Genomic DNA, 19,140 nt, shown 5'->3' with positions numbered 1-19,140 from the left:
TCCTCACAATGCTGAATCTGGATTGTACATGGAGTTACAAAATGGTACTCAGCTGACAGAAGTAGACTTTCCAAAGGTCCTCACACAAAGGAAAGAGCATTTGCTTACTTTACAGTTGTTGCCCGTCGGGCAGCTAAAGTAGTTCATTTATGTCTACCTACTGTTGACTTACATCTACCTACTGTTGAAACAATCATATATCATCACTGCAACACATGCAACACATGCGCCATTTAAAAAAATGTTGTCCAGAAAAATTCAGCCTTGATCAGCAATGTCTACCCAAGCTAAATTACTTCTTTAATAATCCAAAAACACAAACAAAAAATGAAAATCGGGGAGGAGCCTAGCCGGCGACCAAGATGGCCGCCTGAACCCTCGGCTCCGCTGGTCCGTTCAATTTCTGTCCGAGCCGCCAACTATCCTGCAATCTATACTGAACCCTTTCAGCGGCTTCGGACTCGGAAGGCGACGCTGCGCCCGACGGTGTGCTCCCCGTCGCTCTCCACTTGGCAGAAGTGGAGGAACGTCCCAGTCTGCTTCCCGGCGTTTCCAGATGGCGACCAGGTCTTTGTTCTCGTGGGTGGCTGGCCCCGGCGGAGTGAAGCAGCGGCCATAGACGGCGGGTCGGAGTCGGCTGGCGGTAAATTGCTGCTACAACAAGTTATCGGCAACACTGTAGCATCCGCTCTCCTCTCCACGTCGCATTGTGATCGCGGCAATCAGCGATACTTTGTATCCCTCTCCTGGAGATCTTTGTGAGCCTTCGCCTTCCGACGACTTCCCGGGGGCCATCTTGAGCCGGGCGCTCCTGAGCTTGCTGCTGAAGACCCGGCCGGACCCCGAGAGTATTGCTGTCTGCTGCCCTTACATTACAGCCGGGGATATCACCGCTATGGAAAGTGCAGCCCTTATCCCCGAGATCTGACCGCGCAAGTCGAGACGCCGCAGGTTTACCGTGCAGCTGGAAAGTGGTGTCGGCAGAGGGGCCCAAGAAATGCCATATGATTATGAGCCCCACGGGCAAGATGTTATTCCGTCCTTTTCTCCTGACCTGCCCCTGAGCATAGGGGACATTCTCGACGCCCTGGCTGCCTTGCGAGCGGATGTGCGGTCCAAAGCTCGGGACCTGGGGGGTCGACTGGACGCCATTGGGCTCGCCCTGCCCCCCGTTGATCGAGCCAGCGTCCACCTGCGGGGCGCTTCGCCACACCCTGAGCTCGATTGTGGTGAACCGTCTGGCCGGATATGCATGGGGGTGTCAGTGGAACTGGAACTAGTGACCGCCTCGAATTTGCCTGAGTTAACTGTGGAATGTATGGAAGCTCCTGAATTACCGCTCCGACTGGAGAGGTGCCGCTGGGCGCCATGTTCTGGACTTTCCATGGGTACCGCTGGCGGCTCTGAATACTGTGGCGAGTCCATGTCACCACCGTCTCGTTGGGTTGTCGTTGGAGATTCGCTGCACTGCTTCTCTCTATACAGTTTGGGATCGCACGGCACTGGACTGGTCGGACATTGGTGGCAGGCGCTTTGTCCCGTGGTGGTTACTGAGGCTGCCTGCTCTGCACCGGACGGCTGTTTTGTTCCTACACCTGGTTGGCGCACTGGATCGAAAGGGACAGGGGTGAAGGCGATTCTTCTTTCTTGTTTGCTTCTAGTGGACTGATTTGCCGGGACTGTGGTGGGTAGACGGGAGAACCAGGCGTTGGGTCTGTTTTTTCGCTTGGGGTCGAGGGCGGGGTGGCCGTAGATATACAATTTTGCTGTCTTTTGGACACACAAGTCTGGCCCTCCTCCGGTTATACAGGTACACCTTTTTCCTTCTTTTCTTCTCTTCTTCATTTCGGGTACTCTTTATTGGGCGACAGACACACTGCTGGGGGGGGGGGGGGTAGGCCATAGCCTCTGCATGCGTGTAGGGTGGGGGGGATTTTTCTTTGTCAGTTTCAGTTTCTATGGGCCTTAATTTTTCTCCTGTCTCTCTGTTTCTTTTTCCTTTTCCTTTTTCTCTGGGTCAATGGACTGTGTCGAGGTGGGGTGGGTGGCGTCCGGCACGTATCATCCTCTGTGATTATCGCTCCTTTTTCGATGTCCTGGTGCCGCCATTTTGGTTCTGTATTATTGCTTGCCTTTGTTTGCAGGACATCACCCATGAACGTATTTGAACGGATTGTTTGAACTCAGATCCTTTTCAACGTTTACTATTTTATTGTGTTATATGTATTATAAAATTAAACCTTCAATTCTCCTTCTTCTCGGTGGTGCACGTATTGCCAGTGTAACTTCATTTGCTTGCATTTTATTTTAAGAAGCTACCGAGATGCCGTATTGCTTGCTAGTGTGCTTTGAAATGATGTCGAGGCCGGCCGGGTGGTTGTAGGCCCGTATTTGTTCTCTGCTATTTTACAATAAAGGTTTTCCAAAAAAAAAAAAAAAAAAGAAAATCTCTGGACAATATTTTATTTATGGAGGTATCTCAGGGGGCCGGGATTAATAGTTTGTTTGCCAATTACCGCACTGGATGCAATAATATTGGGCACAAATTGTGACTAATATTTTACAACTAGTGCTACGTACATCTGGCCCCTTTATTCAAATTTTTTCTCCATTTGGTTCACTTTTAGGTATGGCCTAGAGCCTGCTTCTGCTTTCTCACCAAGCGAATTTAATCAAACAAGTTAATAAATAGAAAATAAATGCATATATGCACACATAGAGATGCTTTGGGTTAGTCCTCTTCAGTTATTGATTTGTACAAGTGTCTTTCACATTTATATTTCTCCTATAAAAGCATATAGTAAGGGGCAATGGGTTAGCCTACTTCAGCCAGGGCTCTGTTGCACTGAAAGTGATGGCGTTTTTCCTGATCACGCGCACACATCCCTAAAACAAGTACACTTCAATTCCAGGGCTGACGGGTCAGTACTTTACCGCCTTGTCCTTTTTTCTTTCCATTCTTTATCCTTTTTTTTCTAAATAATGTTTGTGTGTTTAAACTTTGTTGTCAGGTTACAGCAGATCAAACCCTTTCCTTTGCTTCAATATTAGTCACATGTTGGTGCCCATTAAAACTAAAAAGAGTTTATATTCCTGTTCAAACTACAAATACCTGCTAAGAAGGGACCATACTGTTCTATTAAAATTAAATGCAATGGTAATTTTTTTATTTAAAATTGTAACTGCATGCATGTGGCTGCCACAATAGGATAAAACCGGTCTTGGTTGCTTGTGTTCTAGCTTGGGAGTTTGGGCTGAACTGTTCCTACTGTAGCAGGACCAAGGCTGATTTGCTTATAGCTGGGCCTAATCAGGTGGCATGGTGGGCAAAAACATGTTAGACTGGGATGCAACCCCAAGTAATTACCCATATCTGCGATTAATTCAAGCATTCCATCCATCTCTGTTTTGAGTGGTGGCAGGTTTCTTTTTTTTGTGGCATATGCCTGCAATAAATATAAACTGTAACACTGCACCAGCTTGCAAAAGCTAGACCTGTCAGCTTTGCCAATGCTTGTCTTCAATTTAATTTGCCATAACCTTTGAACCATCTTTGTAGTTTTATTTATTTTACTTAGGTTTTCTTATTAATACTTTAATCTTTTACTTAAATCTTGTGTTGATATTGTGTTGGTTGTTTTGTTATGCTAAACATCTGCATTCACTAATTTGAAGTTTGCATTATCTCTTAAACTCGGCTGCTAAAATTGACAAAAGCTTGTTCATTTCTGTCTACTAGAATATGTGCCATTGACCAGAAGAATAGATTCCTATAGTTACCACAAGACTCTACTTTTTATATTGTTGTTTGCCCCTGTTTATTTCTGTAACCTGTGTGTGACTGTGCACATGTGCATATAAACTGTGTTGTTTTTTATTTAACAGACAGATTTAGAGAATTTAAATGAGCAGATTGCAAAGCTAAAGGAAAACCTTAAAGTAAGCAAAACCAAAGAGACCTCTTTGGCAGAGGAGGTCAGCTACCTAAAGGAAGAATCCTTGATAAAACAAAAGGCTCTCAGCAAACTTCAAAAAGAAAAAGATAATGCCAATATGGAAAATGAAGAACTGAAAAAGAGGGTTAAGAGATTAACAAATAGCATACAGGTATACTTCTAATTGTTTCTTCAGATGCGTCACAAAGAATTCACAAGAGTTGAGTAGGCATTGATCTTACTGTATTGCATGCTACTTTTTCGATGCCATATAATAATATATAGAGACTTGCTTCCGGTACTAAAAACTTAAACGTCTTAAAATTACTAAAATAGTCCAAACTGAGCTAATAAAACATTTGAATTGAAAGGAGAATGGCAAGAAAATGTTTTTTGAAAATAGGTTGTGGTATTCTGTTTGCTATGTCTTGTTTGCTATCTCTGATACGAGCAGCAGCAGAAGAGGAAGCACAATGAACCAGAGACCAGGGGGCATCAAAGCAACTCCGAGAAACAAGCATTTGCAATGCAACCGGTCTCGCATTTTAGGTAGTTTAAGCTATTGGCATTGGAAGGGACTATGTCTTTTATTTTCAAGTTTTGAAATCTGCAAGCGATGAGTAAATGGAAGCAAGGCTGGCAGTAACTGCGCCTCTTTTACTGCCAGCCTTGCGTCTCGTAAGTAAGGACTATAAGTACAAAGTGCGTATTTATGCATCGCTTGCAGGTTTTCGAAACATATAAATAAAAGACAGTGTCATTTGCAATGTCAATAGGTCAAACTGTCGCAAATGCGAGACCTATTGTTTTGCTTTGCCAGTCATGTGATAAGTGTCAGGGGATGTCATGAGTGTGCGTGTTGGTGATATGGTACCGGTGTATATGGTGGACAATGGAGTCATAGTTCTGCAACGGCAGAGCCATGGTATTCCTGTGTGTATGTGTGATGGGGAGTGAGAGGAGAAAGCCGGTGCTTGTGTTAGGGAGAGAGTTCTTTGTGTGCGTGAGATGGGAAGAGAAAAGGAGAGGGGGTGTAATGGGAAGAGGTGGAAATGGTGTGTGTGTGTACACGCGATGGGAGGAGGAGGACTTGTGTGTGTGTGTGCGAGAAAGTAATGGAGTGTGTAGACAAAATGGCAGAGATGTACAGTCGACACAGCATAACATTATGTGTAGTGAGAGGAAGGACCTGTGAGGAAAAAAGGAGAACAAACGTTTGATTGAGAAGTAAGTGGAGAGTGGTAGAGCCGGGTTTGTTTGATGTCCTTTTCTGATGGAGATTAAGTCAGGACGGCACGTGTGTTTGTGTGTGTGTGTGTGTCTGTGTGCATTTCTTTGAGAGGAGGCGATGCAGACTCTGTGTGCAAAGGCAGGTTGTGGTGGTAAACTTGTTTTGTTACTGAATTATTTGTGTTGTAAGTAATTCTGATTTGTTTCCTTTTTATGGGAAATGGGCTCCAAGCCATAAAAGCCATGAAATACAGCCAGGCCCAGCATTTCTGACATTCTAGTGGAATTAATCTAATTAAACCTGCTGTTAGCATTGACCTCATTTTGGCCACGTAATGTGATTAGCAGAGTGTGGGGTCCTGTGGCTTTTGGGAAAGAGGTTCATAAAGGCAGACCGCTTCCTTAATGTAATGAGAATCTGCAGTGGGAGGGAGGCTGGAGGGGTGAAGACTGCGAGCCCGGGAGGACCAGCATCCTTAATGTGAAAAGGGCCCTAAATAAAGTGAGAGGCATGAGGGTGGAGGGGGCGCCTAAAGGCCTGAGAGGACCAACATCCTTAAGTACAGAGAACCTAGATTTAAAGGATGAGCTGTTGGAGCAGCGGATGAGGGCCGAGAGGCGAGAATATAAGGATGGGTTGGAGGAAGCAGAGACTGGAGCTTGAGAGGCCCAAATTCATTCATGTCAAGAGGGCCTATGATATAGATAGTGAGGGTTGGTGGAAAAGAAGGCCTGAAAGAAGGTAGCATCCTTCAGGTGACGAGGGTTTAGAAGGCAGGGAGCACGCTGTTGGGTGGAGGTACAAACAGAGATTTGAAGGTAAGGTAACAACATTCCTAGTGTAGGGCGGATGACGTGGAAGAGGTGGAGGCAGAGGCAGGGAGCCTGATAGGGGCAGAAAGTTTCTTAATGTAATGAGAGCCGATGAAGGCGGTGGGGGGGCATGATAGAGAGGCAGGAGCTGCCACTATGGGAGGGCAACATCCACAAGGCAAGTAGAGCTGAGGAGGCTGCGTGGGCTGAACAAAGGTACAGAGGAGAGGTGAAGTTTGACAACCTTACATGAACAGCTTCCCTGAAGTAGCTAGAGGCCTGTATCAGAGTGGGGGTGTTTGAGGGAGAGATGAAGAGATAGTTTTGTGAGGGGATGGGGCAGTTCTGGATGAGAGTGCTCTTTCACTTTTCCAGGTTATTAGAATTGCAAGAAATGTGCAGAGCAGAGTGCAGCTGCGGGGTTATGTGGGGGACATAAGAGCAGTGCTTAGTGAGTATTAAAAAAATGAATCTCGGCATACGCGCTTCAGATTAAAACATCTGATGCTAAAGAGCGGGTGCCGCAATTGCTTGAAAAGTAAAGAAATAGAAAATGTGCATTTTGTTTCTATTTCTTTACTTTTTAAGCAGTTGAGACATCTGCGCTTTAGCTTTGGATGTTTAAAGCCAAAGCATGTTTGCTGCAATTGAAACTAAAGTAAACAAATAGATAAAAAATGGCAACCGCACGCTTTTATTTCTATTTGTTTACTTTTGTTACAATGGTGGAACCCACGCTTTAGCTTTGAACATCTTAAGCTAAAGCGTGGGTGCGTCAATTGCTTCAAAAGTAAAAAAAATAGACAAAAAATGAAGAAGAAAAAAATTCTATTACCTAGATATACAGATTACTTGAAGTCTCGGAGAGACAGCGCATGCGCTGCCTAGGCGGGACCTAAAAAAGGTAAGGAGCATTAGCAGCAGACGTGGTTATGAAGCCTATTATAACCGAGCACTCACATTTTTAGAGTTCACAGGAGTGAGAACTAATCCGCATATTGGATAACATCACATAAAGTGATGTCACATAAACTGTGACTTCAATTATAACATAGGAAGTGTCTTGTCGAATTATAAAGAATAATGAAAATATAAATATAAAATTAATACAACTACAGCAAAGATCCACTAAAGTGTTCCCTTGGATTCCGAAAGTAGTGTGGTCGTTCTGTGATGTTTTCAAAGCAGCTTTCCACATTACTGAAGCAGACTACATGAGAGCTTCCATTGTGGTGGAATTGCCTTTCTGAAGTTTTTTTCAGCTACCACGAGCTGCTCTGCACACTGCAGAGCACTGAAAGGAGTTGCATTTAGGCTGCAAGTTCAATCCCTTTTTACTAGGTGTGACATTTACCTCGTTGTGAGAGCTAAACATGACCTCCAAATGCGTGACTCTTATTCACAGTGTGTGAGACTGATGGTGCTTTAATAAAGATACTTGGGTGAGGCTGTAGGTGGCGACAGGAGTAAAATGAATTACCTCAGTGGGAGAGGGGAGTAGGGAAAGCATGACAAGAGTTCTAGTAGGGGGTCAGAAGAGAGGAGAAGTGGGTGTAAAACGGAAGGTAAAGAAAAATACCCATAAGCAAGATAAGTTAGGCTTTATGGTGAGAGAAAGAACACAGGGGATTCACATGGGGCCATGGTGAATATTCCTCTGTATAAGGCAACACAGAATCCCTATAATCCTTACAAAAAAAGAACAGCGTAATATTTTTACTCACCCACCTCTGGGGAGGTATTGCTTGGGTATCTACTCTAAGGTGAGGAATCTGCGGTTCTAAGACTTTATCAGAAGAGCAAGTTACTTACTGTAACCTTTTTTCCTGTAAAGGGAGGCGGACGCTCTGTGTTCTGCTGGAGACGAAGGAGGTGGTCCAGTCCAGTGCTTTGCCTCTGATTCCTGCGTCGTGGAGGCGAGTGCGTAGGGTGCAGTGGCAGACTGTGTCGAACGCGGCTGATAGGTCCAGCAGGGCCCTGATGTCATTGTGGCCGCGATGAGGGCCATTTCGGTGCTTAGTTGCTGTGGTATCCGGACTGGGACAGGTCCAGGATGTTGTTCTCCTCGAGGTAGCAGGTCAGGTGTTTGTTGACAGTTTTTCGATGACCTTCGCCGGGAACGGGAGCAGGCAGGTGGGCCGGAAGTTCTTGAGGTCCCTTGGGTCTGCCTTGGGTATCTGGAGCAGAGCGTTGATCTCGGCGTGCTTCCAGCTCTCTGGGAAGGTCGCGGTCTTGAAGGAGATGTTGATGGCCTTGCGAAGGTGGGGTGCGATAGTTGCGCTGGCTTTGTTGAAGATGTGGTGAGGGCACAGATCTGACCGGGCCGGAGTGGATGGTGCTCATGATTTTAATGGTGTTGTTGTTGTTGGTCCAGGTGTGTGGGGTGTATTATAGTGTGTTTGTGCGACCTTACCATGTAATACACTTACCATCCCCTTTAGCACCCTTAGGTTTCGTTTGTCAAACTTACAGCTCAACCCTGGGTATCTGTGGCTCTGAACAGTGAGTCTTACGCAAAGGACCAAGTGTAAAGCATTTAAACAGCACCCAAAAAATTGAAAATGATACTTGCAAGGCTTTAAAGAAATCCAATACCTATTTTAAAAATAAACTATGTTTTTATGTATTTTAGACACCACAACTAAAACATCCACTTGATGTTTCTGGAGATATAGAATTTGCAAGGTATAGTAAATCAAAGCATTTCACTTAACCGTGAACAAGCATTTGCAAATTCAGCTAATTTGATACTTTGGCACTTTTTCAGCTAAAGGTTGGGTTATCTGTAATGCGGTCACTTAGAGTCACTTTAGGTGACCACCTCCAGTGAGGGGCTAGTCAGGTGGACCAGCAACGTCCTCAGGAACAGTTACCTCAGCAGGTAAAGCAGTCTTCCATCAGTTCAGGCAAAGTGTGACATCTGGGAATCCCAGGGTGTACCATCTTGCCCACTTCCAATATGGCAGAAGCCCTCTCCCTAAATAACAACAAAGCCTGTAAGTCAAGTGGTGCTGAGGTATGACAATTGACACTGGTATAATTGCACAGGAGTGAATCCAACAAAAGACTATCAACTGTAGCTGATTAAGTCCTATCAGCCCACCAGATGGCGGAGCCTCATCATGTAGGACTCCAATACCAAGGTAAGTGTGCAGTCGCCCAGATGTAATTTAGCGACGCATTACTAAACCATGGTGTGGTCACCACAGTTGTTAGACCAGAGGGTGAGGCTGATATGTGCAGTGCAAAAACATAAACTAAAGTGATGTGTGTTAAAATGGCTATCAAGGCAAACACTGTTATTTCACTATTTTTAATCTGACGTCCAGGCAAACGTTAATAAAGGTCCTTGTTTGCCTTGATAGCCATTTTAACACACATCACTTTAGTTTATGTTTTTGCACTGCACATATCAGCCTCACCCTCTGGTCTAACAACTGTGGTGACCATACCATGGTTTAGTAATGCGTCGCTAAATTACATCTGGGCGACTGCACACTTACCTTGGTATTGGAGTCCTACATGATGAGGCTCCGCCATCTGGTGGGCTGATAGGACTTAATCAGCTACAGTTGATAGTCTTTTGTTGGATTCACTCCTGTGCAATTATACCAGTGTCAATTGTCATACCTCAGCACCACTTGACTTACAGGCTTTGTTGTTATTTAGATAGTCTTACAGGGGGTATTAGCCTGTTTTGTCGTTAAACACTTCCCTCGGACCCTCTCTTACGAGTTGTTTAGATAGAAGCCCTCTCCCTGCATGGGGAGCTCCTTAGCCCAACCCAGTTGTGTGGCTACCAAATGGGCCTTAATACCCGCGAAAAACGGTTTGGCAACTGGTTGCCCTCTCCTGTGCCTAGTGCTATCCTCACTGCTTGAACAATGGAGCAGCCCCTCTTCCAAGTGCTACCCTTTTGTTTTTCAAAGGCGTCTTCTCCTTTAAATCTCATCTTTTGTGCCAGTACCTGTGTGGCTTCCTGCAGGAGAGAGGTTACACCTTCTTCCAGAGCTCATCTCTATGCTCTTAGAGGGCAAAATTCTCTCTTAATATCAGGAGCCCGTGTACAACCGGTATGGGCACACGGAACTAAAGGTAAGTGGCAACTTTGCTAAAGTTGTGTACTGCAACTTGTTACATTAATTTTGATCTGGAAATCGAGTCAGGCTTAATGTAACAATTTGTGTGATACCTTGGATGGCACACTTTGGTCGCTCAGTTTCAGAGTTTGCACAGCTGAGGGATCAGCATGTAACTCAGTACACAGGAATTCGACGGAAAAGCCTTTCCACATTAAGAACAACAGTCTCACATGTTTACTATCTGAACATATAACGTTACATGTTCTGCCCGTGAGATATGTTGAACCCTGCCTTAGTACTCAATAGGCCTCCCATGGGGTGACTTAAATATGTACCCAGGTAAAGTGTGGCTTTTGCCATTAGTGTGAACGGCAAAGTTGGGTCAGCAGTGCAGACTGCACTTCCCGCCTTCAATAGTGGACTTGGAGTCTCGTTTGACCCATGTCACACCCAGGGTAGCACAACTACTATAGGAAAGTAGGATCTTTCTGGCATAGATACCCCCACTTTTTGCCTGGCGTTGGTGTGCTCTGACTGTAGTTCACCGTGATCCTGCTAACCAGATCCCCAGTGGCAGTGCTTTCTCCTCTAAATTTCCATTATATCCCGGTCACTGCACTTTTAACCTATATTACACCTAATGTAGGCCCTTCAGTCCAAGAGCAGGGTGTGTGATAGTGTGTGAGTACCTCTGCACGAGCAGAGATACCCCTACAAACCCTAAACTCCATTCTCTGGGCTTTTGAAGTGTGGGACAGCTATTATAAGGCATGTAGTGGACACTGGCAAGTTGAGATACCCAAATACATAATGGCTGCCCCGCACCGGGTCATGTTTGGTATAAAACATGTTGGAATCATGCTACTACACCGATTCCAGTGTTAGTTTCATGACACCATGTAATGGGGGCTCCATAGAGGACCCCCATTCCTACCTGTGTAGCCTTCCCAGGTATGACTTCAGCCCATGCTGCTGCCGACCCTAGACCGTGTTTCTCCCCCTTGCTGATAAGCTTAACTCAGGCAGGGGAAGCTGAACAAAGGATTTTCCACCTCTTCTTTTGAATTAGCCCGAGTCCAAAAGATTCACCGGTCCAGAAAAGCTTCCCCAGCGATCCTCAGCAAAAGTCCCTCTTGGGTCGACCCCGGCTGGACTCCATGTTAACACCTGCGTCCTCTGCACGAGGTGACCACCCACTCTCCCCAACCGCAACCGACCTGGTAAGCTAATTTCCAGTGCCAAAGGACACCCCTGCACCCAGCCGCCCTGGGCCTTGGAGAGATCTATCGACGGTAATCAGACGTGCAGGCACATCCCAACTTACTTTTGCAGCAGTAGGTTTCTTTTGTCTAGCCTCCTGGCCTGAGCCTGTAGCCTTTTTCCGATTCCATGATTCTCCTTTTGTTATCATTGGGTACCCAAAACTTTGTTGGCACTCTGCACCCGGCCTCCCCTTTGCCACTGATGGTCAATTTCGGAAACGACGTCGCTACGGAGTCGCTCGATGCCCTCTACCGATGTTCAGGGGTACTCCTGGAAAAATTTCTGGATCCTGTCTGGCGCCTGAGGAGGATTAAAAGGTAAGGGATCTGCAGCTAGATCCTGTCTCTATCAAATAAGGCATTACCAACGTTAAGTACCTTGTCCAACATTGTGAGGAATCTGCAGTTAAAAGTATCCATTAAAAGAGCAAGTTACTTACCTTCGGTAATGCTTTCTGGTGGCTATGCCATCCAACTTCAGAAACCTCACCAATCCACCCTTCTCCCTGTGTCTGTGGAACTGACTCCTTTGATCCATACCAAAAAGATTCCAGTTAGAGATATGCACACTGGCCCATTCTGATTACTGAGGGCTATGCGTGCAACAACTCAGACAGATATCGGAAAGAGACCAACATCAGTGTGTGGAGGTGGTGGTTATATTGTGGCCCTATATGATTTCCAGGCAAGGACTGACCCTTTGTTGAGAAAACCTCTGGATGCAGTCTGGCGCCTGGGGTATTCATAAGATGATAAATCTGTGATTAGGTAGAACATACAGGAGAAAGAGTGGCCTCAAAGGTAAGTAACTTGTTTGTCCATGGACAATGTTAAATGGGTAATATTTTAAACTTCTTGTGTTTGCTCTGTTTGGATCACAAATACAGTTCTGCTTGTGTTGTATTTGATTTATTTAAAAATATGCATTCTTTTTTAGGGCAAGGTTGATGCAGACAACAAGCAGAATCTTGTGGATGAACTTCAGAAAAAAATTAAAAGGTTAGAAACGGAAATGGAAAAGAAATCAGAAGATGCAGAAAGAAAATCTGCAAGAGAAGACAAAGTATGTGTTTTCATTTTTTAATATTGGCCAAAATATTGCTTAATTATTATAGGAAAGTCCCCCTTTTGGCATGGTTACCCACCATGTTTTTCCTGACTCCTCTATGGAAACATGTCTAGATGTAGTAGGCTGGTGGGGACCAGTCAGGCACACACTAGCGAGTTGGTAGTATTTCTGGGATACTGGGTTACCAACCTGTGCTGCTTACCTGTAAGTAGTACCACTTTGATTGCCCCCTTTCTCTTTTGGATTACATTGGCACCAGATACTGAGTTTGACCTCTGCACACGACCGCCTCAGTGCTGCTGGTGGTGCAGTTTTGTCCTTTACCTGAACCCTACCTGGTACTGATTCTCCATGCAGACCCAATATCGAGAATCGTTTACTTATCTGCATATTGCTGATTGTGGTACCTCCCATAGGATAACATTGTATTGTTGACAAATGCACTGTGCCACTTTTTACATTGAAAAGCATTAATATTGTAAAATGTATTTACTTTCAGCAAAGTATCTTTGATTCTATAAAATAAATATACTAAAAGTAATATTTTTACAAACTATTGGTCTCGGATTTAGTCATTGAGTCTGTGTTATAATTTTTTGCCTCTGTACAACAAATACTTAGCAATGCGCTCTGATAGCCTAACTGTTTGCCCACAATGCCACAAAAAAGAGTATTAGTGGTATCTACCTGAGCCTCTGTAAAGCCTCTGTTGATCCACTGGACTCCGTGCCCACTTGACCTCATTTTGGTTTAGTATATACAGAGCCAGATTCCTACAAATATTTTTCACGTTTGTCCTATGCAGTAGTGTTGCACAAGGCAAAAAAAGTGAACAGTTGTTTTGTTTTTGTACTTTTTCTGTAAATCTTGTCTGCAGTTTGTGGTAATATCAATGCATGCATATTGGATCTTTTTGCCAAAAAGGGGTCTTTTTTGCAAATTTACTATTTTCAAAATATTTTTATTTATGTTTGGTTAGTGAAACTGACAACCAATGGTGTCCTGGTGAGCAATCTGATTTCTGATGTCTTCATGGGCTGTACAAGGAAAAGTCATGTTTCCAATTTACAGTAGGAGGTGAACAAGATTGATGGCAATCTTAGGTCAACCATTAGTGAGGTTCACAATAGTGGAATGGCTGTCACACATGTTCAGACTGAAGCGCAGATCCTTGACTAAATGTATTTCTGTACTTGGACGACTGGCTGGTAAAAGGCAGGGCCACCTACTCTGGACACAGAGAATCTTCAGCACACTGTGACTTGTCTTCACAACCTGGGATTCCTATTAACTATTAGCGGTCTCTTCTCATCCCCCCTTCAGAGTCTGAGCTTCATCTGTGCGGTATTATACACAACCTACCTTAGAGCTTTTCTTCAGAGTATTATATTAATCTAATGTTTTCAAGTCAGACTCTGACCTTGATTCTTCTTGTCTGCTGCCTATTGGAGTTGATGCCCTCTTGCATATTGTTGGTACCCCACACCAGACGGCAAATGAGGGCCCTTTAAAGGTGTCTAAGTAGGCAGTGGTCTTTTGACTCATGCAGCGATCTTCTTTTATATGTTCCCAGACCTACATTTGTGGATTTGCTGCTACAATTTTGTAGTGTGTCATTCATTCAGATCTTCACAGGAAGAGGTAACCATTGTTACCCCTCCTCATTTGGCTGCATCACTCATCTACTGAAGATGACAGTGCAGCGTCCATTTCAGAGTCACAGCTCCACATTGGTGTGCTTGAGTTTCATGCAGTCCTCCTTGACCTAGTGGTTTTCCCCATCCACTTCTCGAAGTTGTATTGAAATTCTTTTGGACTATGCTTCTAGTGTCCTTTACATCAACAGAACGCCTTTCTGTTATTTACTCTTAATGTGATGGAGGATCCTTTGAGATGTTTCTCACTGGAGGATGATAAATGGTAGCTTTAGCCTGAAGAGACAAACAGGATCCCAAGACTAAGACTTCCCTACATCAGTGTTAGAAATTGGATTCTTGATTGGCTTAGGTATGCACCCAGGCCAGGCAGGAACCACCACTCTTAGTCAGGGTAAGTGTAGTGCACACTGAAAGATTACCTGTGTTGCTGCCCCACGAACTACCACTGACCTAGACCCTCGAACGTGGGATGCCCTCCGCCCCGCGCACTGACACCTGACAGAGCCACAGCACTACACCACTGCCATACATTATTGTCGTATGACACTGCATGCACGTAACCTCGTTGAACTGTTGGGGTTTTTTTTTTCGTTTTCTTTTTCTTATTGTTTCTTGGTTCTTGTTCTACTCGTTACAAAAAATAGGAACGGGATTCTCATCCCGCTCACACAAAACCTGTTCGACTGCAGCACATCCTTCTTTGGCCTGCTACTCCGGGTGGCGTTGTGAAAGACTCTAGTTATGTGATGTGCCGCCGGGCCCCCGGGATGCCGGCTACTGGGCTGTGTAATGTTGATCCACTATTGCTGCCGGCCTCCGGGTTGTAGGCGCCCCAAGCTGTGTATCCTTATGCACTATTACCAATAAAGCAGTTTGAACACCAAAAAAAAAAAAAAAGATTACCTGTGTTCACCCTCGGGTAACTTGGCACAGAGCAGTCAGGCTAAACTAAAGAGGCAAGCTGTAATGTATTTGTGCACACACACAACAATACTGTGAAAACACCACAAAAGTACTCCACACAAGTTTAGAAAAATAGCCAATATATATCTGAGTAGAACAAAACCAAAACCAATAAAAATCGAATACACACAAATTAAGATATGAACTTTGCAAGATTAATAAAAAATGCAGTGTTTATAAATAAATAGCTCCACTGGGGCTATCTGGTCACGCTTGCCTGGGGCAAATCCAAAAGGTCAGTCCGACCGCGATGGAGGGCAGGCTGGATACAGGAGACAAGCATACCGGCAATAAGTACCCTAGATATGTCAAACATCGTAGACATTGCATTGAGCAAAAGAGGGGATGGATCGCTCTTGAAGGTGATGCATAATTTACGAAGTTGGGGCAGCGCCATTGATGTCAAGAAGTGATGTGCATCGATGTTGAACCGCTAGGCGGCTGCTTCGGCCCCGGCGCCAACTGGTTCGGCACCGGGCTTGGAGGATGTGAAGCCGTTGGGGTGCGGCCCTGCAGGGGTCCCTTCTTTGGACCACGGCGCCTCTGCCTCGCCACAGACTCCTGCGGGAGTCCCTGTGGTGTCGCGTGAGGTCGCCGGGGCTCGGTTCGCATCCCTGAGCTCCACTCGCCCCTTTCGACAGGTGGCGATTCTGTTTGAGGCCGAGGTAACACCGCTACGGCGCCGGCAGCTGCTGGCCCGGGCGGCACCACAGGGGTCGGTGGACCCCTCTCGTTCCGTCATTGGTCGAGGTTGGAGGGGGACCTCTCTTCCCTCTCCAGGCCCTTCTCGTCTCCCACGCAGGCTGCTGCCTCGTCGGAGGTCGTCAGCCTTGGCGGCGCCACAGGGGTCGGCGAGCCCCTCTCTGCCCCTTATGGGTCGAGGCTGGTGAGGGAGTCCATGTCAGTCCCCGGGTCCCTCTCGTCCCTCCGTGCAGGCGACTGCCTCGTCGGAGGTCGAGTCGGCCTTGGCGCCGCCGTGAGGGTCGGTGGACCTCTCTCGTCGCCCATGGGTCGAGGCTGGCGGGGGCCTTCTTGTCGCTCTCCAGGTGTGAGCTGCATTACCTTTGTGCCAGAGTGGATCTGGAGAATTATCCAGCCGTGCTCCTACATACCGATAGCTTGTGCCGTGTGACCTTGGAGTGACTCCGTACCACCATGGAAGTGACAGAGCGAAGCCGTATACAAGCTGCAAGTGAGATCAGTTTCTTGCAGTGCCCTTCAATGTATTTCTGTAGCTTCACTCCCAACTTTGTCCGTTTCAACAACAAATTCTAAATTTGCCTAAGTGTACCAAGAAAGATGTCCTTTTGAAAATGACATTATTTAAGCTGTGCAGTGACTGAAGGAAGCAGATGACGGTCACAAACCAGATGATTATGAACCAGCATGACGTATGTGTTTGGTGCTTGGGCTTCTATCTTGATTTGAAGTTGTGTGATAAATGTACCATTATGCATCCAAGGCTTTTTGAGAGAGGCAGGCAAAACTATAGTTATAGGCTGCGGTTGAAATATTAGTCCCCTTCCAATAACGAGGTGTTCGCGATCTTGTTCAAGAAGCTGGTCCTGTGCACAGTCCCTTTTCTGCTCAATGTCTCTCTTCAAGTTTAGGACGCGCCATAAGCACAAGAAAGCTAAGAGGAACTTGACCCCCATGCCACATCTCAAAATCAGGCGGAAAGGAGTAAGCTTGTCAGTTAAATGATCATACTCCATAAGTGTCCTATGACATGAATCAAGTCCTGCAACCGGTTATTCAGGCCATTGTTGACCACACAGAAAGTAGTGGCCTTCAAGGAGGCCATATTCCAGCGTTTTGAGGCACTTCTGGCTCTCTCTGGCATGCCTTCAGGGCCCATGGAGTCATATGGGTCTGCAGTTGGTCTTTCCTCAGAGCCGAATGACCCCACAGGACCTGTTCCTGGACCTGTACCGGCGATCAGACTTCCACACTGGCCCAAAGGTCCACACTAGTTTCTGTAGTACCTGTACCGACTCCACTGGCACCTTTCCTGAACCAAGCCATCATCAACCCACTCCTGTCCTGTGCCACACAACCAGATTACAAAATCACAACTGGACAGTTATGTTAATATTTGATTGTTGATCTCACCAGTAGTTCCTTGGCGCTATGAGGACATTTGCTGACAGTACAGAAGAACGGACAATTAACAACTGAAATAGGCTTTTTTGATAAGCTATGTTTTTAGTTCTTTATGAAAGAAAAAATAATTAATCTGGAACTGAGGAGCGAGAGTGAGAGAATTCCAGATAAATGGAGACATTTAGAAAAATTGCAGCCACCCATATCCACTTTCTTGAATCTAGGGATAGCCAGCACAGACGCAGCCAGCAGAGACGCAGATGAAAAGCGAAGTTCCTGTCCCAGGCAGTACTTTATTAATGTTTTCCTTACAAATTGAGGGCCCTCCCCTACTAAGCGTTGGATATAAGGCAACAGATCTTAAATGCAATCCTATATTCCATAGGCAACCAATGCAGTTCCCTGAACATAGGTGAATGTACTGAAGTATGTGAGGACCTCTGTGCTTTATAGATCAATATAGCTGCTTGCTTCTGACCCACTTGTAGTCTGCAAATCGGATTTTTGGGAGACCTGAGTAAAGAGAATTTGCATAGTATAATTTAGATATTATTAGAGCTAAAATGACAGTTTCTAACGTTTTACCTGGGAGAAACCGGGCATTAAAAAATGTTTCTCATTGTTAGTATACAAGAAAAGATCAGTGCACCCCTTTGTAGTTTTATGGTCTGGTTAGTATCAATGATGACTCCAAGGTTTTAACTTGGTGCTTAGGTGTAGGAGGCTGACCGGACTCAGGATGGCAGTATAATAAGCTGACTTTATTGTTGAAAATTACAGTTTCAGTCTTATCAGCATTGAGTTTATCAAATGTATAGCGTAGTAGTTTGAAAGTTTTCCTGGGAGGCTGTAGAATTCTCCTGCCGATAGAGGATCGGAAAGTTATCTTCATAGTTGTATAAATTGCAATTTCTTTACCCAAGTTCTTTGATAAGAGGCCTCACATAGAGATTTAAGAGATGGGAGATAGAGAAAATCCTTGAGTCACCCCCCATTTAACGTGGAATACCTTGGCTTTAGATGAGCCGAGATGAACAGTTTGAAAGCAGTCAACAAGAAAAGATGTAATCCATTTTAAAGCAGTGCCTTTTATTTCACCAGCTTCCACACAATCAATCGTGTCACCTGTGTGAGAAGTTAGCCTGGCATGTGATGTCCACTAGTGCTAGTGGGCACCTTGCACCAGTCTAATCAACCCTTATTGATGGTGGTTGTAAAGTCAACCTTATCGAAAGCTATCCTAGTGGTAGCATGGACCAGCAGTCAATAGGCTAAGACTTCAGAGAGCATGTGAAGCCAGTTGTTTTACCAATTATAATCCATTGAGTACCAAATGAAAGGACACCACACAAGGTATATATCAAATATATATGTATTTATTCTAAACACAGCCCCTCTGCCCTCTTTATGGGGTCAGAGGTAAAAGCACAATACAAGTTACTCAATTAGCATACGATAAGTTGCACAATATACAGTAATGCCCTAGGGACCTCACAAACCATATTCTGTGGTATAAGAACCACGTCTGAAATAGAAAGTAGGCATAGGGCCTAGGGAATTGCTGGGGCTACACTAAACAACCAAAGGTTAGGAAGTAGGAGGCCCACGGGAGACGCGTGCATTGTCCAAACACAGTCGCGAGTTACCATTGAGTTATAATGGGAAACAAAGAAGTTACAAAGTTACTGTTTAAGGGCACTCCCGGATGGACTACGAAAAAACCCCTTTAGACTAGGACACTTCGAGAGTCAAGACCCACTGGAGCACCGGAGTACTCGTGTTACCTTACCCAGGAAAGCCGGGTGCATAGGTGCCTTTTGGTGTCGCGTTTCGTCATCGTTTTCTATGGAGATCTGCAAAGAAGTGCTGCAGGCGACCAGAGGAAAAGTGTCCGGGTGGATCGAAGATCTGAAGAACCTAAAAGCAGAGGGGACAGAGTCTGGGTCACTAGCCAGTGACCAGGAAGGAACCAGGCAATGTCGCTTGCTTGAATGTGAAGAAGGTGAGTTTGTCTCTTCAGCCACG

At 45.3% G+C, this 19,140-nt stretch overlaps 1 protein-coding gene across 1 annotated transcript in view; it reads left to right on the top strand.

The window, feature by feature from the left end:
- The window catches only part of CEP290 (centrosomal protein 290), a 1,386,965-nt gene that overhangs the window by 890,711 nt on the left and 477,114 nt on the right, over positions 1-19,140 (top strand). The window contains exons 39-40 of the mRNA XM_086918001.1: positions 3,886-4,107; positions 12,260-12,385. Coding sequence (XP_086774127.1) covers positions 3,886-4,107; positions 12,260-12,385 — 348 coding nt within the window. The remainder of the gene's footprint in view (positions 1-3,885; positions 4,108-12,259; positions 12,386-19,140) is intronic.

The sequence above is a fragment of the Lissotriton vulgaris genome, chromosome 1_1 (assembly GCF_964263255.1).
Source record: "Lissotriton vulgaris chromosome 1_1, aLisVul1.2, whole genome shotgun sequence".
Lineage (NCBI taxonomy): Eukaryota > Metazoa > Chordata > Amphibia > Caudata > Salamandridae > Lissotriton > Lissotriton vulgaris.
This window is presented reverse-complemented; position numbering and strand designations above follow the sequence as displayed.